General features: G+C 40.5%; 1 protein-coding gene across 14 annotated transcripts in view; it reads right to left on the reverse strand.

Moving 5' to 3' along the window:
• mark3a (MAP/microtubule affinity-regulating kinase 3a) overlaps positions 1–23,415 on the reverse strand; it is a 74,402-nt gene that overhangs the window by 1,681 nt on the left and 49,306 nt on the right. For 2 of the 14 annotated variants that reach the window (XM_008278234.1, XM_008278236.1), the window contains exons 11-17: positions 22,305–22,417; positions 20,264–20,411; positions 18,977–19,194; positions 18,171–18,274; positions 14,219–14,488; positions 11,913–11,939; positions 453–497 (exon numbers count right to left, since the gene is read on the reverse strand). In XM_008278234.1, coding sequence (XP_008276456.1) covers positions 453–497; positions 11,913–11,939; positions 14,219–14,488; positions 18,171–18,274; positions 18,977–19,194; positions 20,264–20,411; positions 22,305–22,417 — 925 coding nt within the window. Of the gene's footprint in view, positions 1–452; positions 498–5,996; positions 6,045–11,912; positions 11,940–14,218; positions 14,492–18,170; positions 18,275–18,976; positions 19,195–20,263; positions 20,412–22,304; positions 22,418–23,415 lie in introns of those variants that run through there. The other 12 variants (XM_008278235.1, XM_008278233.1, XM_008278238.1 and 9 more) reach the window with 7 other exon arrangements.

Below are 23,415 nucleotides of genomic sequence, written 5' to 3' on the forward strand. Positions count from 1 at the left end.
TGTTAAATTTTTTTTCCCCATTTTTTTGCATTGTTGGTGCAAGACAAATAAAATCGAATAAAAATATTTTGTTATCCTGCAGTCGACAGAATATTTTGTCATCCAAATAGTTTAAAGAGTCAGAAAACACATTGTTAGAAGTGTTTTTAAAGTACTTTCTGGGTTTTTCGTTGCTTAAACACACACATTGTGTTTATTTTCTGGAAAAACTGGATGTGAACTGGAGCTAGACACGTTCAGGAGCAACTCTGAGGTGGGCAACAGAACAAACATGCCGACATGCTAACGGAGCAGCACACGGGAACAGCAGCATGCAAACGAAGAGGGAAAAAAACATAAAATCATCTGGAAGACACGCAGAGGGAAGCTGCAAACACATCCACACATGGGAAGCAGACGGAGGGACTCTGACGCTGCAGACAGACCGGAGCTACGTTCAGGATCAGCCTCACCTTGAGCCCTCAAGTCTCCCGTTTCTCTCAAACTCGGTTGAGACTCTGGGACACGAGAAGATCGGACAGGGATGGGGGGGAAAAAAGAAGAAGAAGAAGAAAAAAAAAAGATGTGGATTGTGCTCGACAGAAATCATTTCAGATCAAATCCAGTGAATCAAAAACAACAACAAAAAAAAAAGAGAGAGAGAGAGAATGTGTGACGACGACGACGAGCCACCAAAGAAATACAGACACATGGAAGACGCTGCTTCCATTCAGGAGTCATGAGCAGAGAAGTCAACAGATGGATGTCCAGACCTCCAACTGAAACCGACAACAGCACACAGAAAGAGAAGCAGCAAGTCGAACCCGAAGGAGGACGAGGAGAAGAAGAGGAGCTGCAGGAACCGAGGAGTCAACGGTGCAACTCAAAGACGCCTTAAAACCTACATCTGACCTGGAAACAGCCTCAGACCAGTTCTTTGATTCCATTTTTTTAGACGTTTGGATTAAAAATAAACATCAAGGCTTTATTATGTATGTGCATTTTATCTCAGGAAGTCGTCGTCTGACAAAAAATGTTAATTAGAAACACCTTGAACTGGTTTTTATGCTGAAAAACTAGAAGTTAGATATGAAAACTAGAGTCTTTTATATAAAAGGCAAAACTAAATTCATATTTAATCCTTTAAACCCCCCAAACAAAGCAGGTTGTCTATAAAAAAAAAAAAGAAACGCAAACACTAGACCATGTATCAGAGCCAGAAAGTGTAAAAACGGAATAAAAAAATGATTTAATTATTTAAAACCAAATGTGAAACTGTAGATTTAAAGTGAGCATGTGTGACTTTATAGCTCAAATATGAATTTAAAACTTACATGTGACCTGGAAATAGCACGAAAACTGGATTATTTTATTCTCTTTTTGGAGGTTTGGAATAAAAATAACATCAAGACGTTAATATTTATAATAATATACATTTATATGTAAAAAAAAAACATAATTATTTGGTGAGGAAACTGCAAGATATACATGAAAACTAAAAAAAACCTCTAAAATGTTATTAAAGTCAGAACTAAATCCATATTTAACCCTCTGGAGTCCAAAACCCACCAGCAGGTTTAACAGGTCAATATGTTTAAAAAATCGTCGCAACACTCGTCAGATTTTAAACTTTTAGAGGAACTCATCTGGAAATAAAATGAAATCAAATCAAATCAAAGCCTAAGCTCCAGATATTTAGCAAAATTTCTTAATTCTACATGTTTTATTTAAATATTTGCCAAAAACAAACCGTTTGCTTCAACCAGAATCCATAAAAAGTGAAAAATTCTGCACTCCTCTGAGCAGCTGTGAAGGCATCAGAGACCCGGCTGTGACAAATAAATATTAAAGGGAACTGTCGGGTTGAACTGCAGGCAGTGTTTACACAGAGCAGACAGCTATGGAAACAAATTAAAAATGTAAAATAATAACTAAAATTAAAATATCACTGGTCTGTAGAGCAGAACGGCTGAAGGAAAACGTCTTGATTTCAGCTTTTTAAAATTATTTTGTAAAATAAATAATTAAATAATCCAACTTTTCTTTTTTCCTTTTTATGATTAATGGCATTTTAGATAAATTAAAAATAAATAATTAAATAATCCAACTTTTCTTTTTTCCTTTTTATGATTAATGGCATTTTAGATAAATTAAACAGCAGAAGACAGTCGTGAGCTCCAGTCATGGTTAAAAATGAGCCAGAGTGAGAATAAAAAGGCAACAGGAACTAAAAAAAAGAGAAAAAATGCTTTGAGTCCAGAGGGTTAAACACATCAAATGGAAAAACACTTCATTTCAATCAATTAGTTTGATATTTTTACAGGTGCAGCTCAGAAAAAATGTGAAAAATTCTCTTTTTTTTGGTAATTTAACTCAAAAACTTCCACATCCTCTGTGTTTACTACACACCAAGTGAAATATTTCAAACATCTTAAAATTTAATCTTGATCATTTGGGCTAAATATCCAGCTTCAGTGTCCATATTCTGCTTTATTTAGTCACATCTGTAGTTTGGCTGCCAGAATACAGTAAAACATGAAATAAAGTACCACTTTAAAGGCTTCATTATTGCTGTCACTGAGTCGTTTAACCAAAGATTTGGACTTGAATGTGATTATTTACTTTAATCATCAGCGTCTGTGGAAAAACGGCCGATTTATTAATAAATCTGAACACTGGCGGCTGTTGAAATGATTCATACGACTGAAACCGATGAAGGTGTGTGTGTTTGTGATTGACAGATGCTGGCGTAGGAGGAAACAACTCGTTTGACTCGACGCGGGTCTAAAACGAGCCCTAAGCTTCAAGCCGAACGTTCCCTCGACGGCAGTTTGACGAAACAGCAGCAGCTCTGCAGAACTCCATTCACTTTTTTTGCTGTTTTTCAAACGCGTCCGTCAGACCGGAGGAGCCGATCGCGGCTGAAACCTTTGAATGAATGTTTCAAAAGTGTAAAACAGAGATTGTTGTGGTGAGTTTCCTGCCAGCGAGGAGCCGAGTGGCGTCTTGTTTCTGTTTGACAGCGGATCTGGCAGCGCAACGCTACGTGGGATATTCTGGATGGAGTTTTGCAGAAGAAAGAAAAGAGAAGGACAGTTTGTTTGCTTCCCTCGTCTGTCTCCACTTCCTCCTTTATCTCTGTTTTTTACTGCAGGGACAGAAAATAATTTACATAATTTGCTTCACCAGCTGTTCCCTTCAATCTCGTCTGCAGCTCGTTCATTTTTTTTTTTTAACACAGGTGATGGATAATAACAAATAAAACACTAAATCTGAACTGACAGTGACTCAGTCACTATCCAAATAACCAACAGACTAGTTTATTTATAATATCCTGAACACTGAAAGTTGTAAGTACAGCTTTACCAACCGCAAAATAAAAATATCCCAACACCAGGTACTATATATATAGTATGTAGAGCCACTATTCAGCTTCCTAATGTTGTTAACGCCTGTTTTTTCCTTCAATTTTAATGAAATAAACAAGAGAACCTCAAATGTCCTTCTGTATTCTTTAAGGTTTTTGACATGATCACTATACTATTCTGCACTAAAGACATGTCTGAATTCTCTCTACGTAGTTGTGTCGTTTCCTCAGAGGTGTACGACTTCAGACTGCAGTGAAAAACGAACCCACAGCGAGGAAAAACTGATCCATGCTGTCAACATGTCCAGAATAACACAAGTAATTAATAAAGCTTCTGCCGTGTGAGACGCTCATGTGGATCCTGCAGAGGTATAAAAAAATAAAATCAGAGGAAATATTCCTCAGACAAACTAAACTTCAGCTCCTGTTTGAGTCTCTTTAGTCTTCGACGCAGGAAATGTGCATTTTTCAGACATGTTAGTTCATAGCAGATGTGATATTGTGACTTCTTTTGCTCTCTGAGGTGTTTTTACCTCCAACGCTGGTGCTGAAAAGTGGAACAATCCCTTCTGTTATTGTGACTGCATGCTGTTTAGACCTTGTGGTGCCTTGTTGGACGTTACAGTCGTCCTCAGGTGTATTCATACCTTCCCGTTAAAGAAGGAAACAAACAGCCGTCACTGGAATAAGTTGAAACTGACAAAAGTAATAACAAATAAAAATGTAATGAACATCACGACGTTGATTTTGAATTGTGGTTCAACAGAAATATTAACAATAAATAATAAAAACAAGCATGATGGGACCCGGGAACCAATACTTAGTTCAACAACCCATTGAGCCAATCACTGCCATCAGGTGTTTCCTGCAACTCTCAGTCAGACTTCTACACCTGTTGACAGGTGTTCTGGTTTCACTGCTCATCAGCAAAGGCCTCCAGTTAGTCCAGGATAGTTTTGTTTTTTAAAATGATTCTCTTCACCCATAATTCAAAAGCAACGTCTACTTTCACTAAATTATAATTTAGCAAATATTTATTTATTGTTACTTTTTTTCAGTTTCTAGTTATCCGAGTGACTGTTGTAAATTTTGCCTTTTCTTTAATGAATACATTAGAGGACGACTGTATGTGTAAATATGACTTTATGTGATCTGGTGAGGTGACTTCTACAGTGAAGCAAGCAGGAAGTTCATCAGACATGACACCAGGAGATGGTTTATCCTTAAAGCTAATTAATAAATAAGACTGTCAGAGGAGAGGTGTTGTCTTTGGAAAGGGGTTGGTAACAGCAGCATTAAACTGAGAAGCAAATCTAAAGCAAACTTTTAAAATAACAAAAGGAAAGTTTCCATTAACTGTCTGTGAAGATTCTCAGTCATCCAGGTCATGGTTGTTTTCATAGATTAATCGTAGCAACTAGACTTCTTGAGTTCCTTGAAGACGTTCCACCTCTCATCCAAGAGGCTTCATCAGCTCTGACTGACTAGTTGGGAGTTCCACATAGTGATATCCTTAAGGAGCCGTTAACACCTGAGTTTGGGTTTCAGATGGTTTGAGAGAGGAGTGAAAGAAGCCATCTGTGTCAAACTGGAAAGACCATCCCTCAACAGAGGTGGAGGTCTGAGGCATCACCTCTCAACTGTATACAATTCAGTCCTAAGATCTCTCCCCAGGAAGATGAAACCACATCCACACCTAGCCACTAAAGACCCTAACGAACCCCTTTGTGGCAGGGAGAGCACTAACGACTCACATAACGAGGGGGAGGAGCAACAAACCCCCAACTGAAACCCAAACTCAGGTGTTAATGGCTCCTTAAGGATGAAAGTATCTGGAACTCCCAACTAGTCAGTCAGAGCTGATGAAGCCTCTTGGATGAGAGGTGGAACGTCTTCAACATCCAGCTGCTACGATTAAACTAGAGAAAGTTTCCAGTAACCGTTTTGCAGATAAATTAAGCATCAGAAGGTTACATGGCTGCAATAAACAGGCAGAAACAAAACTAAAACCTGTCTGCAAACCACTAAAACGAACAAAACTTCATCCATCTATGAGCAAGAATTTGTGTCGCTCGTGTTTCACGCTGTTTGGAGACGAATGGAAACAGGTCACGTATGTTTGCTGCGCATCACAATTTAATCAGAAAAAGGAGTTTCTGCCTTCAGTGAGGTGCAATAAAAAGTTAACAACCACCTCAAGCGAGCATAAACATTTTTTTCAGTGGAAGCTTTTGTTGATTTTGTCTCAATGCAACGCCTCAAACTGAGCCACATTATGGGAACACAGCTGGTGTTTAAAGTGTCTCGCTACCAAAGCCCCTGAATCTGAGAACACAACAGGAGCTAGAGGCGAAGGCCGGTGCGCCCCCTGCTGCTCTGACAGGACGGGTGTGTTGTGTCAGGCTCCCAGCATGCACTGCAGGACGCCTGCAGGACAGAAAAACAGGACGGGTGGAGGAGGAAAGAGACTCCAAACTCCTGACAGCTCGACAACAAGAGGACGAGTGAACAGACAGGACTGACAGCGGGTCCTGGTCGGCCAGAAGGCTGTGAAAAACACAAGACCGAGGGGTGAGGCAGGGGGGAGGACGGCCGACAGTTTCCTCTTGGGGGGGGAGGTGAAATCGAGGGATTGAAAACAGGCCCTTACTCTAGATCTTCATCTTCCTACAACTCTCTATATCTTCTGCTCCTGAATCTGAAAGAAAAAACGTGAATCTGAGGATAAAATCTCCATGGACACATGAGCAGAAAAAGAAAGAGAGAGGGAAAGAATATTCGAATGGATGAGGCATGAGGACAGGCCAAAAAAGAAGGAAAAGCATGGCAGGATGGTGAGAAGGCAGGAAGGAAGGAAAGCTGATAGAGACTGGAGGGCAGCAGACTTACTAAGGGTCTTTCCTCCCTGGGTAGAAGGGTTGGCAGGCCCTGTTTTGGCCGTCTGCCGTTTGGCCGGGTCAATACTGACCCTGAGCAGAGAGGAAGAGCAGCAAGAAGGTCAAGGTTAAAGGACACAAGAAGGTAAGGACGACAAAAACACACAAACTGTGAGGAGAGGAGTGAAGCTGGGAGGTGACTGAACCCAAAACGTCCTGAGGAGGAGGAGGAGGGAGATGACCAAAAAAAAAAAGACTCACTGATCGAGTCCCAGGATGTGATTAGCAGGAATGTACGGAGGCCCGAAGTGGACAAAATGTAGTAAAAGGCTGTCAGACGGGTCAAAAGTGCAACAGGACGAATAAACTAATAATACTGTTGGATAAACGACTAAAATCAAGCATATAGAGAGTGTAAAATATAAAGTTTTTACTCTCTGAGCCACTAAACTGCAAAAACGACATCATTTATTCAAACTAAAAAGTGTAAAAACAGAAAAAAATATCATCAGATTTCAACTTTCCAATGGTGCCTGAATGCGTCGTGTGTGATTCATGGTTCAGTCGGTAAAACTTAACCAACTACAAGCTTTGAGTTTGGAAGTTTAACGTTTTTGAATTCACAAACATTAAGATTTATCCGTCTCAGAGGACAACTAAGCAGGAAATCAGCAGGATTCATCCTCTGAGGACCATGAATGTAACCTGAGAAACGCTACGTTTCTTTATTTTAGTCCTTCTAGTTCATACTTTCATTTGTCGGCTCTTTTTTCATTTACTTTTTGTTGGTTTTATCGTTCCATTAATGACTAAACTGCTCCTCAATGCTTTTATAATAACGAGAATAAACAAACGGTTGGTTAATCTGCAGGTTGGACGATTTATGAAATGATTAAAAGTCTTTTTTTCAAGCCAGTAAAGAGAATATTTTGTGTTTGTTTGAAGACATCACTGTGTTCTAAACAACTGCAGCCATTTTAAGAGCTGCAATGACCAATCAATTAGTTTTCAGCTATTAAATTAATTAAACTAATCGATGAATCAGTTTAAGTGATAAGTCTAAATCCCCTGATTTATCTACGGTGAGCTGTAGAGGTGCTACTAAATTAATTAAACCATTTTGATAATTGATCGATCAGTTTGATTGAATTTTAAGGCAAAAAATGTCTAAATTCTCTGATTTCTGCTTCTGAAATGTGGAATTTTTTCAGGTTTCTTTCCTCCTAAATGACAATAAACTGAATGTCTTTGGGTTGTGGACAAAACAAGACGTTTGTCGTGTTGGTTTTTCACCATTTTTTAAAACATTTTATAGATAAAACGACCAATAATTCGAAGCTGCAGCTCTTTTATGAATTAATAAACCAAACAACTTATCAAAAATATGATCAATAGGTAAATGATAAAAATAAAGGATGCTGCAGGTTTCATTTATTCTATGAAAAGATGTATTTGTTTAATCAACAACATGATTTATTAGGGTTCTGTTTTCTTTTTGACTCGTCTGACAGCCTTTGACGGCATCTCGTCTCCTTCAAGGCTCCACAGAAATGAGGAAAAACATAAAAACTGAGGAGTGAGATGGGAGGACGGTGATGGAACCGGAGCCGACCGACACGATGAGGACGACGAGGAAGACGACCGTCTACGGATCGGCCACCAGATGGCGCCACAAGCCTCGAGACGGCGGCCCGAGAAGGCCACAAAGCTGCTCCACCGTTCAAACCGCAGCTACACGATGACCTAAAAAGATCTGTGTCAGGAATTCGGTGTTTCACAGCCTCGTTTCCTAAAGTCTGACCAACATTAGAGGGAACGGAGAGCGACTCCCTTCAGGAAACCACCGGCAACAGAGTGATGAACGTCTGAGGAGAACCACGTCTCCTTTATGAAGCAGGACAACAAGACGAGCTCGTAATCATCTGAAGCACTCAAATGATCGTTTATTTACCAGAGAAAGAAACTCAACTCATATTTAACATGAGCACATGAACTCAAAAACACCTGTCTGCTACTTGTTTTTCTCTTTTAGTGTTAAATTAATGCAGTTTTTTTTAGAGCAGTAAATATTTTAAAGAGTTGAAAACAAGGAATTAGTTTGAAATTAAGATATTGGCCCAAATATAAGACGATTAAACAAGATTACAGCAGCTGCATCTGAAACTTAAACTAAAAAAACCTGAAATACAAACAGAATTTTCACCCTTGAAACCTTTTTCCCTCTAAAATTAAATCATCATCAAGAGTTTAATCTAAAATAAATAATTCCTGATTCCTTCTTCTGGACATTTTGCAGCGCCAGCAGCATTTTCTATGAATTTCACCAAAAGCAAGAAGATTCGCACCGACTCGGTGACGTTAATCCTCCCGATTACAAAACTCCCAGGCAGGCTTAAAAGACAGGCTCTCTTTAAAAAAAACTTCTTAACATTTATCAGAGACAAAAACTGCTAAAAACAGAAAAAAAAAATCTTAAAATTTTAAACTTTCCAACGATCCTTGAATGCATCGTGTGTCATGGATGGTTTCATCTGGAAAAATAACCAAATCTAACTAAAAAGTCGTAAACTGTGCACTGAAAAATGGCCAGAAGTAAATTTAACATTCGCTTCCCCCTTAAGAAAGATCCAAAAAATGTTTTATAATCAATAAATAAAGATCTTATTTTATATTTGGGCCAATACATCAGATTATGTGTGCCGTGTTTTTAGAGTGCAATTACTATAGTTTTATATTTGTGATCATTTATATACCTCCTGCAAGTTTTCTGATATTTAAAGAAGGTTTTACCATGTGTTTTTTTTTTATTTTATAAACTACAGCATTTACAGTAATTTACATAAACAACTGTTTGATTGTATAATAATAATAAATCACCCTGATGAGAAGCTAAAAACGATTTGTGTGACGTATTTTTCTTTTTTTTTTTGCACCAAAGCTCAAGAAGATTCGCTGAAGCCCAGAAAACCTGCAAATGTCTCCAAACGCACAACAAAAAACTGCAAGAGAGACAGAAGAACCATCGAGCGACAGGCCTTTCAGAGGGTTTCTACTGGTGTGTGTCATAAAAACCACCCAGCGAAGCGTTTCAAACCGCTGCAGAGATAAACCAAGGTCCTACACAAACACATCAATGTACACAAAGGTTGTGTTCACAGAAAGGAAAACACAAATCTGTTGTTTTTTGTTTTTTTAATAGCTCTAAATGGCTCAGAAAGCAGCAGAAATCTCATCTGAGCCACAGAGAGTTAAATTAAAAAAAAAAAAAACCCAAGCAGTTTTCATGGTGAACAATGCAGCAGAGTAATGTTTAAAGCCCCATCTGAAGTGAGAGAGAGTTGAGTCAATAACAACAATCACTGTGGCGAGAAAACAAACCACGATCAATGGCAGCTGAAGGAAGCGACCCCATGCATGCGCTGGCGATTGATTAGTGGCAAAGCTGCTTTGTTGTTGCTGTTGGTTAATCGACTGATTGTTCAAGGAGTTCGGTCTGCTCTCACAATCAGCCTTTATCCACTCAGGCCAACCACAAACGCCCCGACTGCATTCACACACACAGGTTCATGTCTACGACCTGCAGCCTGCTTCAGTTACAAAATAAGAATACTTCTGTTTGGTTGTTGATTTGTTTTTTACAGCTTCACAACCCTCTGAAAGGAGCAGTTTGACAAGTTAGGGCAGCAAAAGAAGATATTCCTGTGGTAAATAAGAAGCTGCATTTAGCCGACAGTTAGCTTAGCTTAGCATAAAGACCGCAAACGGATGGAAACAGCTAGCCTGGATCTGTCTNTAAATAAGAAGCTGCATTTAGCCGACAGTTAGCTTAGCTTAGCATAAAGACCGCAAACGGATGGAAACAGCTAGCCTGGATCTGTCTCTATCCGTTTCCAGTCTTTATGCTAAGCTACGCTAACTGTCGGCTAAATAAGAAGCTGCATTTAGCCGACAGTTAGCCTAGCTTAGCATAAAGACTGGAAACAGACGGAAACAGCTAGCCTGGGTAAGTCTATAAGGGATGCTAGTTTTACACTGCAGGAACAAGAACCGTCGCTGCAGAATGCTTTCAATAATCTATTCTTATGCGTATTTATTGCTCACTCTTATTTTATTGTTCTAGTTTACTTCTTTATTTCTTATACAGAGCTAAGAGTCAAATTCCTTGTTTGCGTGTATAAACTTGACCAATAAAGTTGATTCTGATTGCTCTGAAGTTCTTCCTGTGTGCACTGATTTATGGTTTTACCCGATTTAAACACCAAAAAGGTCACAAGCTGTGTTTTATGCACATTTTAAAGTAGCTCATCGGGGGGAAAAAAACAAAAACAAAACGTTGTTAATATTACGAAAAGAGTTAAAGCTCTAAGGTGAGACGGAAATATCTTTTCTAAATCAGTATCTCACACGACTGATCAGCTGCTTCTTTTGTTATTTTCGTCCCCGTACAGCGTTAAACACGTCCAACACCAGCTGATAGAACAGAACAATTACAAGGTTCCAAATTAAAACAATTCCTGAAGACTTTTTCTCTTCTTTAAGGTTTTTTTTTTTTAAAGCAGTTAGCAAGCAACTGGTTTTCTTCTCAGCTTCTTCTAATTTTTTATTTTTTCATTACAGTCATGTAGCCTCCCAGAATTTACAAAAAAAAAAAAAGTAAAACACATTTGTTGAGCTGCTGCAATGATTAATCAATTATCAGTCAACTACTAGGTTAATTGACAAATATTTTAATAATTGATTACTTGGTTTAAGCAAATTTTAAAAGAAAAACAGACAAAATAATCTCATGGCAGCCCTTCAATTATTTTGTAAGATCAGACTGAATCAAGCAGATTGTTGTATGAATGTGAAAAAAAGAACCAGTTTTAACGATTAGTTGATTGAAAAATTCATTGTTAAAGTCAATTTTAAAGATTTGTTTTTGTTTTACGTTGCAGTAAATTGAATATCTTTGGGTTTTGGACCGACGGCCGAACAAAAAAAACTTCAGCTGCAACGATTAACCGATTAGACGTCAACAGCCTAAATAAGCAGCAGCTATGTTGATAATTGATTAATTGGTTTGAGTAATTTTTTAAGGAAAAATAAATTCTTAAATGTGAATATTCTGGTTTCTTTTGTCCTCCATGACACTAAACTGAATGTCTTTGGGCTGTGAACAAAGCAAAACAATTTCAATCTTTGGCATTTTTAAACATTTTCTGAAATTTTACAGAACAAACCACCAATAGATCAATCGACTAATTAATCATTAGTTGTAATTCTAACTGTTTTAAAACCTATTTTACAGTTTTGTCAACATTTTCTGACACTTTTAGACCAAAAAAAATCTAATAAAATATTTGAGAAATGTTATCACTAGTTGCATAGTTGGACAGAGCCGTGCTAACAGTTTCCCTCCGTTCCCAGTCTTTGTGCTAAGCTAAGCTAACAGCTTCATATGTAACACACAAACCATACCGTTCCTTTCAGAGTCAAACTAGCCGATAAATCTGATCTGGGCTCCTGAAATCCTTTGCCTCCAACCCGAGTGTGTGAACACAGCCGGAGACGGTTGTCTTCCTGCTAAGCGGTGTGTTAGTTCAGTGCCAGCAGCCCCACGCGACTGTAGAGGTTCAGAGGAAGTTTTCTCAGTGAGATTGTTTCTCGTTATTTTTGGCACAGAGCGAAAGGCAGTACAAGAGTCCTACCTTTTGGTAAACCTGAATGACATGTTTCTACAACAGAATCAGACAAAGAAACAGTGAAAATGGTGAAAGAGAAGTGGAGGGAGCAGGGGGAGGGAGGGAGGGGGGCTGGATGAGGAAGCTGAATGAGTGAACAAAAATGGGGTGATTGGAATCATCAACAGTGGAAAAGGGAAGGTTCATTTGTTTCTCATTTATTATCAAATGATTTCAATTCCTCATTTTAGGTCAGTCATTGCAGGAGGGACGTCGCTGGCCTGGCTGCTGCCGTCGTCACACAGAAAATGTCTGTTTGGAGTCGAGTTGTTTGTTTTTATTCAATGTGGTGACAGATTTAGAACTCGTGCTGCGATGACAGGTTCTGTATGTGGATAATTACACAAAAGGCCCAATAATCACAATAGGAAATGTACAAAAACTCTTGATGTGGAGCTGAAAATACACTGATTTGAATCCCCAAATATTTGTGAGCGATTAAAGACGAGACAGAAGCCGGATTTCATGTTAACAGAGCAGGACACAAACTCAACACATGTCTGCTGCAATGTTGACAATCCCCGTTTAAGAAACTGTAATTAACCTGAATCGATGCTGAAATCACACAATCATGTTGTAACCTCGACTGCTCTGCTTTCACACCAGTAACAGGCAACTCTTTTTAAGAGGTCATGCTAGTTTTGTCCACACCAGTCTAACAAACCCCACAATAAACCAGTTTGGAATACAAAACCTAAACAACTATCATTAACCATGAGTTGGCCACGCTGACAATCAGTAATCAATTAACTGGTAAATGGATAAAATAAAGAGAAGAGAGAAAAGAAAAAGGCCTTTACAATACTGTTATTTTCCACATTTATAGTTTTTTTTTTAAGAAACTGTACAATATCAGCACTACATCTGTGTATTCACTATTTTGCATTTATTTATTTTTACTTACTTTTTATTAAATAGCAACAAATAATGACTCGAGATTTAAAAAATATATATTTTCAGCAATTTGCACAACAAAAACCTCTGTTAGCGTTTGAAAATCCTAGCTCAGCGGCGTTAGCATTAGCCTCAGGTAGCTAAACCGCTGCCAGACACCTTTTTACAACCCGGATGCTGCAGATTTTAAACAGAAGGTGCTCCAAACCAATACTTAGAGACGATACGAGGAGATTCTCTGGCATCTGCACTTTTACAATTAATCGTAACTGAAGTAGACGCTGCCAGACTTTATTGGAGCTTTGATTTGTACATGTTTTTCAAAGTCAAAGTTCTCCAGAAGCCCTGTGCTATGCTATGCTACGCTACGCTAGGCTACAGTGGTGTCATTAGCCCTTAGCCAGCAGGGAGGTGCGCTTGTTTTATGGACCATTACAGGCGGTTAGCAAACACACTTTTAACTTCACCTTAATAAACAGTAAGAGGCTCCACCTGGCGGCGCAACCAGGTACTACAGATGATCTAAAGCACATTTTCTGACTTGCTTGTTCCTCGTCTTCTGCCTTACCTGTTCATATCAATTAAATCAATCAAACTATGACAGACAACTAAAACGACCCATCACTGAGGAAGCTAAAGACGATGTGCGTTGAGTTTGTGTCTTGTTAAAAAGAGTTTGCGAAACCTTGCGACCACACCATTAATACTGCAGCACCGAGTATTTATGATGCATGAGATCCAGCTGCAGTCTCCTTATACATTATTTCTGCGATGAATTAACCTGTCAGCCTGCAGAACTTCATGTTTATTCCTCTTTGGATGTGAACCGGACCAGAAATAAGCTCTTCAGTACAAATAGAAGCGACCTGAGGTGACCTGAGGCGACCTGAGGTGACGTTAACCGACTGATTTGTGCGACGCTAAACGGACAAGAGAAGTGAACGCTAAAGCATGTGTGCAGCAGGAAAACAATTTTTTAGGCACTGATGAGCTAAAGTTAGATAAACAACTCGTTAACAGTATCGTTAATTTCATTAAGAGGAGGTCAAATCCCTTCAAAGGGGTTTCATTTTCTCTGGCAGGCAACCAGGCAGCGACAGATAAACAATTTAGTCTTCAGAATAAATCACATGGTACAGGACAGTGAAGGGTTCCCCCAGCATGTAATTAATCATCCTAACTCTACGAGGCACTGTGCTGACTGGCTTCTAATTCGAACAGACAGAGTCACAGGAGATTAAACTGCACAGAGCTGGAGTCTGTCCTGCTTCTATTTCAGCCTCGACATTCCCACAAACAAAACCCCGAATGATGCTTTTAAGAGAGCGAGCGACCGCCCGGCCCGGCAGAGCCTGACGTGGGGGAGCTTCCTCGCCTACCTGCGGGTGAGTTTGGAGGTGAGTTTGGAGAAGAGGTTGCTGGTTCCACGGCTGCGGGTCTGGGACAGCGGCGTGGCGTCGTGGGACAGCGTGGGCGACGCCGGCGGCCCGTTGTATGTGGCCGTGCGGCGGTCCCTCAGCTGGCCGCCGTGGAAGGTGCTGCGGCTGGCGGTGCCCCGGGGGAAGCGGAGGCGGTCGGGCGTGGTGGCGTTGGCGATGCTGTGGGTCGACGCCACCGGGTTCCTCTGGCCACCGGGCGACACGGCGACGCTGCTGGGGCGGACGGGAGGGAGGGAAAGTTAGAACCCAGGTAGGTTTCGTGCTGAAATAAAACACGAGTTTGAAGTTTTTCCAGTGCAGACGTTTAGTTCAGTGGAGCCAACAATCACTGGTGATGATTTTCTGATTAATCGATCGGCTACTTGGTGAAAAATGCCAATCAGTGTCTCTAAAAGTCCAAAATGACGCCTTAAAATGTTAAGATATAAAGTTTACTGTCACAGAGGAGGAAAAACTGAAAACATATTAACGTTTAGGGACTTGTAATTAGAATTAGACTTTTTTTGCCTTAAATATCTACCCTGTGCCTTATTTAGTGCATCTTTGTTGTAATTTTGTGTGTTTGGTGTCAACTTTTGTGTTTTTGTTGTCATCTTGTGTGTCCTTGTCATTACATGTCTCGTCATTTAGTCTTTTTTGTCATTTTGAGTCTTTGTCGTCTCCTTTGGTGTCTCTTTGTGGTCATTTTCTGTCACACTGTTGTCACTTTGTGTGTCTTTTATTTATCATTTTGTTGTTATTTTTAGTCTCTGTTGTCATTTTGTGAGTCTTCTGTCATTTCATGTCTCTCAGTGTTTATGTTAAATCACACTGTTGTCATTTTGTGTGATTTTTTTTGTCATCTTGTGTGTCTTGGTGGTCATTGTTTGGTCTCTGTTGTCATTTTGTGGGTCTTTGTCGTCATTCTACACGACACTGTTGTCACTTTGTATAATTTTTTTGTTGATTTGTGTGTCTTTGTTATAATTTCGTGTGTCCTAAATACATCAAACCTTATTTTGAAAGTCGTGAACTCGCTGATTATCGTTGTGAAAAATGCAAAATACTAATGTTTGTTTTGCCGTCAGTCCAAAATTCACAGATATTTAATTTACCGCAACATAAAATTGAGAAACTACTTCATCAAGAAGCTGCAGAGTTTAAACTCAAACCAATGAATCTGTTAAAAAAGAAAAAAATGGAAATTTAATAGTTGACAACTAACACTTGATCCATTGTAGGTGATTTTATTTCTACTTTCTTTTATCCACTGATTTGTCCAACAGTCAAACACAGACATGAAACCACGAGCTCACTCCTGCAGTGGAAAAACTCTGATGCAGTTTCATCACCTTTCCCTCCTCATCTCTGAAATATCGGAGAGTTTCTTATTCCTACACAGAGTTCTTATATTTTAATGGGTTTCAGGTGGATGAGTTTTGCATGTTAGACGTCGGCAGGGTGGGAAATTAAAACTTTAAAAGAAAAAAGCTGCACAAACACTCAACGGGCAGTTTAACAAGAAAGTGCTGGTCAGTTGTTTTACCAGTTAAATCAAATGTTCTGGTCGGAGTACAGCAGAGGTTCTTCTAACCCAAACTAACAGGAATGATGGTGATAATTTAACAGTAGACAATAAATTCACAAGAGAATTTAAGAGTAAGTTTGGCAGCTTTCTGTTAATTTCCCGCCCCGGACGTCAAGCCGTTGATGTGCAGAGTGAACAGAGCGAGTTTCCGCTCGGTTAGAGAGTAAAAACAGAAAGAAGAGACGATGGTCGGGGGGGATCGGGGAGCAGCTCGGCCTCCGAGTCGCAGGGATCCAGACGGAGGAGATCGGGGAGTTCACAGCAGAGGATGGAGGAGAAACCAGGAGCAGGTTGTTATTGCCGCAGGAGGTCGTCCGGTTTATGGTCGGCAGAAGGGTGACGGAAAAATATCATCACACACAGAGTGGAACACGTCGTCTGCCGAGGCGTCGCCGCTGGGTTTCAGTGTGTGGATACATATTTTTCTCTACTTGTGCCTCCAATTTGATCAGCGACTGAAATAAAAACTCAGCTGGAGCCAAGTGCAGGTAAAAACCGAACCTGTTACACTGATGGTGCTTCGTGTGTTTGTGATGATCCAAAAAACAAACTTTATCCGTGAAAATCATCCTGCACGATTTGTAGATGTTTTTATTTGCCTTGTTGACAATTGAATACAATTTTTAAATTCATTTTCATGCACAAACTGGGAATTTTGAGCTTCTTTGTTGTCATAGTTTGTTATTTATCTCGCATCTTTGTTTAAAGATGAAAAAAACCCCAACATTTATACGTGATATTTATGATGTGGTTTATCGTTTATTTATTTATTTTGATGCCTTTGTATTAAATATGTAAATGTTGCCGCCTAAATAGAGAAACCTTTGATTTTATACAGTTAAGAGTTTACCTTCGTGCATGTCTTCAATAAGTAGTAGGGCAATGAATTAAGCTGAACATGTGACGTGCGAAATGACTGAAAAATACGTTTTCTTAGTTATTCTTGGAAAACCGTTTTGAAACTATCAACTAATCGGCTCAATCTGTTACGAAAGTTCAATGAAAATAACTTCCTCTTCCTTTTTGTGACCAAGTACTTAAATCATAAAGCCTACTATATGTTTAGTTTTGTATTTTTGTGACCTGCAGCTACACATCGTTCAGTAAATATCACTAGCTGACTTCTGCATTATCAATTTTTAAGTTGATTTGTGCTCAAAGATGGGACTTTTCAAGATGGCTTACGTTTATTTTTCTGGTTTCAACTCACCCATAATCAGAGAATATTTGATCGACTTGATGATGAGAAATAAGAGTGAAAATTTCAGGCTTTTATCTTAAATAGTTCCTGAGATATTGTTGTTCAAAAAGCCTCAAATTCAAATGTGCGAAAGTGAGTCAATTGGCAAGTTTTGGGATTATCGTGGAAAGTATTTGATATATCAAGCTAAAATATTTTAAGTTGAAAATTGAAATCAGAGATGGTTGAGTAGAAACTGTTATTTGTCGTTTTATGTTTTTACCTGCTTCTGGCCGCTGAGCGTGAATTTCAGACTCTGGCACCAAAAACCTTTGCGCTGACTGTAGTTTGCAGGAAATGGTGTCCATGGTTTAGTTGTGGGGTTACAGAGTGTGAAGCTGGCTGGATGTGTGGGTTAGCGGAGGGCCAAACAGGGGCTGAGACATGACACGAGACAGACAGGGGGGTTTGGAGGCCCTGCCGTCTTACTTGGGCGAGCAGTAGTCCAGAGCGTAGTAGGAGTGGGGCAGCGTGGCCCAGCCTGCCTGGCAAGCGTACAAAGGACCGACGGTTTGATACCTCAGCCGCACCGAACTGGACGAGGCACCGAACGCAGCGGCCGCAAAGGCAGAGGAGGGGCTAGTGGCACAAGCCATCTCAGTCATGCTGGTCATGCCACGACGGAAATAAAAAAAACAAAAAAACACCCCAACCCGAACCACAAACACACAGGCAGAAATGAAAAATAAGATGATGAGAAAAAGGGGGAGAGTAAATATAAGACAGACAGAAAGAAAGAAAGAAAGGAGTAGAAACAGAAAATCAGGGAATGAGAACTTAGAAGAACTTAGAATTTCTTTCAACAACAAAAGGAGAGAATCTGGGCCCAGATGATGCTCCAGTTCAACAAAATGTCTGTTTGTACGGCTGATATTTCTGCACTGAGCCGACCAACATTCATACTAACTAGACTTTGGTTTGACCACATTTGATTTCTTTTCCTTTTTCATAGTAAACAGCATTTAGACTAATAAACATCCCGGCTTCCACAACAGGATCCACATGAATAATCTCATTAAATTAAAAACCCAAATTCTGCTCTCGGCTGACACACGATTCTGAGTCGACTTCCTTCCTCCTCTCACCTGTTCTCCTTCCCGTTGGGGATGACGGAGAGGCGATCCGTGTTGTTTCTGTCACTGCAGACATACGTGTTCCTCCTGGTCATGCCTGCCGACGCTGGGTTATTCTGCACAGGAACACACAACACTGCAGGTCAACACTCGGGCTTATCTTTTTGGGGAAATATTCTTCAAAACCAGTGTTTTTCAGAATGATTATAAAGCAAACTTGGGTTGCATTTAACAAAGGGAAACTGTCATGTGTCACACTTTACTTGTTGAGCCTGTGTCATCTTTACAGCTTTATATAAAAATGACAATAAAGAATTTTTAAAGATGGATAAAAAGATTTGAAAAGAAGGAAAGTGCTCCCAATCAAATAAACAGGAAGTGAAGCAAATCCAAGCAATTTAAGACTTTCAAGTAATAGGAATATTTACAGGGTGCAGAAATGTGCAAATGAATCGCTTGAGAATGTGCAAATTTACACAATATGTGGTGTAAGCGACTTGAGTTCTCTCTCCTTTTAAGCAGCTGTGTCTATTGAGGTGCAGTGAAAAATGTGACCACAGTGAGGAAAAACGTGATGAGAGCAAATTAAACACCCAGAAACTTTTGAAAGTTTGGAGGATTAAGCAGGCAAGGAACTCAGTGTGACTGAATGTCATGATGAGGAGCTTTAAAACGTACAATGGTCAATAAAAAAGAGATAGAAAGTCTTCTTAAAGACAGGACAGATGCACGGTAAAGGAAGTCATTTCATATTTCACATTAGCAGAAAGAGCCACGACAGGTTCTTTGGGTTGGTAAAGGGAGCTGAAAACACTCACGCTGGGGCCGGTGGTGGCTCCTTTCCTGCGGTCGGGGATGTCGGCCTTGTTGGGGTTGTTGGCGTTGCCCAGCAGGGGGCTGGAGGGCGGAGGCCCGCGGCCGCTCGGGGTGCTGGGCTTACGCAGCTGAACCCCACCTTCCTCCTTGGCGCTGTTCTCCGCCGTGGTGGTCTGACTCCTCTTAGGATGAGCCATCCCCGGAGGGACGTTCTGACCCACTGCAGGCACAAACGGCAGACAGATGTGTGATGAGTGACTCAGAAACACTGTTTGTACCTCTGGCGAACGAAAAATATATAAATTTAAAGGCTTTAATCTAAAACGAGACGACCTACATTTTGGGGAAAAAAAGAACAAATCCGACACTGACTCAGAGTGTCAGGACGAGGACACGATCATCAGCGTATTATTTTTAAAGAAAGTAGATTCAGTCCAGGGCTGAAAAAATGGAGCAAACGCATGACATTGAGGCTTTTTTCCTCCCCGAAATAGACGCAAGGTTTAAGCCGAGATTATGTAATGGACGCATTGATGACAAGTAATACGTTAAGTTAGAAAATAAAATTAAAAAATGGCTCTTTTCAGCTTCTGAAATGCAAATTTCTGTGACTGTGTGCTTAGTGGAGAGTTTTCACTCATAATTTAATAAAAAGTACACAAACAGAACACCTTCTAATAAAAACAGACAGGTGACACAGGTTGACACTTTGCTTTTTGGGGAATGTTCTTCATTTCCAGGGTTTTAAAAAGGGAACAAACTTATGACAGAGAGGCTTCAGCTTCTTAAATGTGAATTTCTGTGACTGTCTGTGTGCTTAGTGGACAGTTTTCACAGGTAATTTAATAAAAAAGTAAGTGAACTCTGAAATGAATTTAAAAAACACCAGAAAACCTGGACTGAAAATGCCTGAGAAGTCCTTGAAATCACAGTGTCACCGCGTTGGAGCCGGAGCGTGAAAAGGTTCTCAGTGTTGCTATTTAAGCTGCAGCTCTAACAGAGAGGAAGCAGGTTATTGACAAAGCATTATATCACAGTGGACAGCACTGAGCCGTGCAAATAAGCGAGAGGCTAAAGTGCCTCCACCATGTGACTGGTTTGATTTAACTGCTTTTATCAGCCTGACAACAAGCTACTGACACAAACCAACCTTTGTCGGGGGGAAAAAAGCCTCGGCGGAGTTGGAGCTGTGCTGCTTTCAGACGTTACAAAAGGGAGAGATTTGAGGCTGCCGCGGTTCTGTGGAGTTTCATATGAAAGCAGAAAAAGGCGTGATGCAGCCTCCTCACCTTGTTCGCTGTAGCGCCTCTGTTTGTGGTTGGAGGAGACGCTCCTCTGGACTTTGAGGTGTGATGGCGACTGGCCGTTCAGCTCGCTGTTGGGCCTCGGCTTGGCCAGAGACAAGTTGCTGCTGGAGGCCGACTCGCTGGGCTCCAGCTGAGGAGCAGAAACACAACAGAACCTTCAGTTTCTAAGTTTATAAACAGGAGGGTTCAAATTCACACGATTAAAACTTCTTTCTAGCATTTGTGGCCAACTTTTCCTTCCTGAACCGAGAGCATGTTAGAGGTCGACAGCAGCCTCAATAAATCTTCCCTTCATCCTCAGAACATTTATTTATACCAGAACCGAGCCCCCAGAACAGACTGGGCTGGGCTCTGAGGGGACTTTAATGCAGCTGCTGCTGAGAAACACCTCTACAGAGGACGAGTTCACGTGAAATCATTCACAATTAACTCTTTGTGTGAGCATCCCAGGCATCGCTCTGTGTTTCCTCCTGAAGCGTCCCCAGGCCAGATGAGATACGTAATCCCTTCAGACAGTTCTGGGTCGACCCCCGGGTCTGGACGTGATGAGAAAACCTCTAAATGATGTTGTCCAGAAGGAGGCATCCTAATCTAGGTGTTCGAGCTCCTCGACGTATCTCTAAAGCTGAGCCCAGGTATCCTACGATCAAACTCATATCAATAATTGCATCTTATTCTTTGGGTTACTGCTCAGGACCATCGGTAAAGACCGGAGGTGGCCCTGAAGAATCGGCATTTCTGTGGAGGGCTCTATGTGATTCTGGAAGCTAATTACGGAGGCAGACAAAGGCCTCGTCAACAATATTTAATCTTCATGTATAACAAGTCAAAGTAAAGTGCAATATTTCATTTACAGGTGCAATATCTCAATATAATGTGTGATATCTCAATTGCATGTACCAATATTACTTATTCCGTTTCTATTCTAGACCTATTGTAGCTCCCTTGTTTTTATTTTTAATTCAGCTCATTCTATTTTATTTATATCGCATCGACTCACAACTTATGTCACCTCAGAGTGCGTATTTTCAGTAATGCATCATTCTTGTATCTTATCGCTTTTCTATTAGGCGCTGCGTTTGTTCTAACGTTATGTAATTTGTTTTTTTCTGAGTAATATCTGGCAGAAAGCTTTCCTTTGGGATTAATGAAGTTTCATCTCTTTTTTTTTTTTTGAGATGGACACCCTCCTCCTGTGTTTGAAAAAAATTAAAAAAAAACTCTGTCCACACGACTATCTTTCACAAAATACCCCGTAAACAGGAGAAAAACAACTACAAACGCTCCAACAACGAGCCTGGCAGGTCAGTCCGCATCAATGATTCATCAAATACCAGAGGAGAACATTTTGTTATTTCATAATTTCTGGGGAGGATTTACACCACAGATGCTGAAGACTAAAGAACATCGGGCACAGCAGAGGCTTGGGCATGCTGGTGGCTGGTGCAGCAAGTGTAGCTGGAAACTTGTACGTGCTGCTGCTAACTGAACATACAGGAGTCGTTTTATTTATTTTGGTTTCAATTAGGGGTTTGGTGCTCCTCCCCCCGTTAACGGTTACTTAAGGATATAAGTATCTGGAACTCCCAACTTAGTCCGTCAGCACTGATGAAGCCTCTTGGATGAGAGGTGGAACGTCTTCAAGGAACTCAAGCAAGTCCAGATGTTAGGATTAAACTACGAGAATAACTATGACCTGGATGACTGAGAATCTTCATGGACTTTGTGCATGTTCCAACCACAAAAGCCTCCTTCAGGGAGACATCACCTACAAGGTTTTTCAAGAAAACATTTAAATCTAATGTTCAAGGAACCTTCCAATACTATTACTTATTTCAAATGATGTTCCTATGAGGTGAAAAGTTAATTAACAATCTCATTAGAGAACTTTACTCTGTCTTTAGGAGGCACATTATGGGAGCTAAAGTTCCAACATGACTAGAAATCTACAGACCAGAGTGTTTTTGGAACCTGCACGCTGCTTTTCTTCTTGCACCGTGACGATAAAGTTTTGAAGCCGTACCTCGGAGGCCTTCCTGCCCAGCAGCAGGTAGGTGGCGGTGATCTCGTCGTACTTCATCTTGGCCAGAGAGTCCTGGATCTCCTCCAGGTTGTAGCCCATCCCCACCATCACATCTGCACAAACACAACAGCAATGGGTTCGTGTTAACCAAAGAAGACACACAACTGAAAGCTTTTCTCCTCCAGTACACGGATGAAAATGTGCTGAAACTCAAGGTTCACTGCAGGTAAAAACGTGGGAATAATCATTCATAAGAAGCCAACTTTGACAGTTTTGCAAAGAAGAATGGGGTAAAAATACAGCATCCAGATGTTCAGGCTGATTAGGACCCATCCATTGAAGCCAGAGCTGCATTTACTAAATACTGACATGAAGAAGTCATTTATTTTACATTTTCTATCCTAATTTAAGAGAGATTACTTTGTTGGAAAACGTCTTTTTTGCAAATTCTTATCAAAATTAAACCGACAACAATTAGTTTAAAAAGCAATAAAAGGCTCACAGATGATCAGAAAGAGGAAAATGCACCAACTCTTCTGATAAATGGTGTAACTTTTGAGGTATTTTTAAAAGATAACTTGCATTTCCAACCCGTCGACAGGTTTTAGGATCCAGAGGGTTAATTATATCAACCAAAAACAACCGGTTTAATGTTTGCTTCCCTGCCAGAGCTGTAACACACTCCCAAGGTCTTCCACTCAAATCAGTCCTCACAAAGATAGACATAAAGCGCACACACGAGTGGTTTGACGTGGGTCCTCCCCCACCGTCCGGCTCACGTTTGCAGCAGCATGCGAGGTGACGCAAACCGGCGTTTTCCTGCTGCAGCCTGCGTTAAACATTTATCTGCCTGCTGCCTGCGCTGCTCCCGTTATGAGGACGTGTTTACACGTGAACGTTGCGGCGAGTCGACTTCCATTTAGAGGACAAAAAGAAAAATCCCCACGAAGCAGCGTCTGAACGTGAGTGAAGACACTTGGTTCTGGTTGCAGGGGTCTGAACGTGTGCGCCTCCCCCCCTCGACAAGCATCACATGCAGGCTTTTATCCTTTCATCTCAACATCTCATTAATTTTTGAAAAGACTCTTCTGTCTGCAACATGCTGGAGAGC

The sequence above is a fragment of the Stegastes partitus genome, unplaced genomic scaffold, assembly GCF_000690725.1.
Source record: "Stegastes partitus isolate 25-593 unplaced genomic scaffold, Stegastes_partitus-1.0.2 Scaffold119, whole genome shotgun sequence".
Lineage (NCBI taxonomy): Eukaryota > Metazoa > Chordata > Actinopteri > Pomacentridae > Stegastes > Stegastes partitus.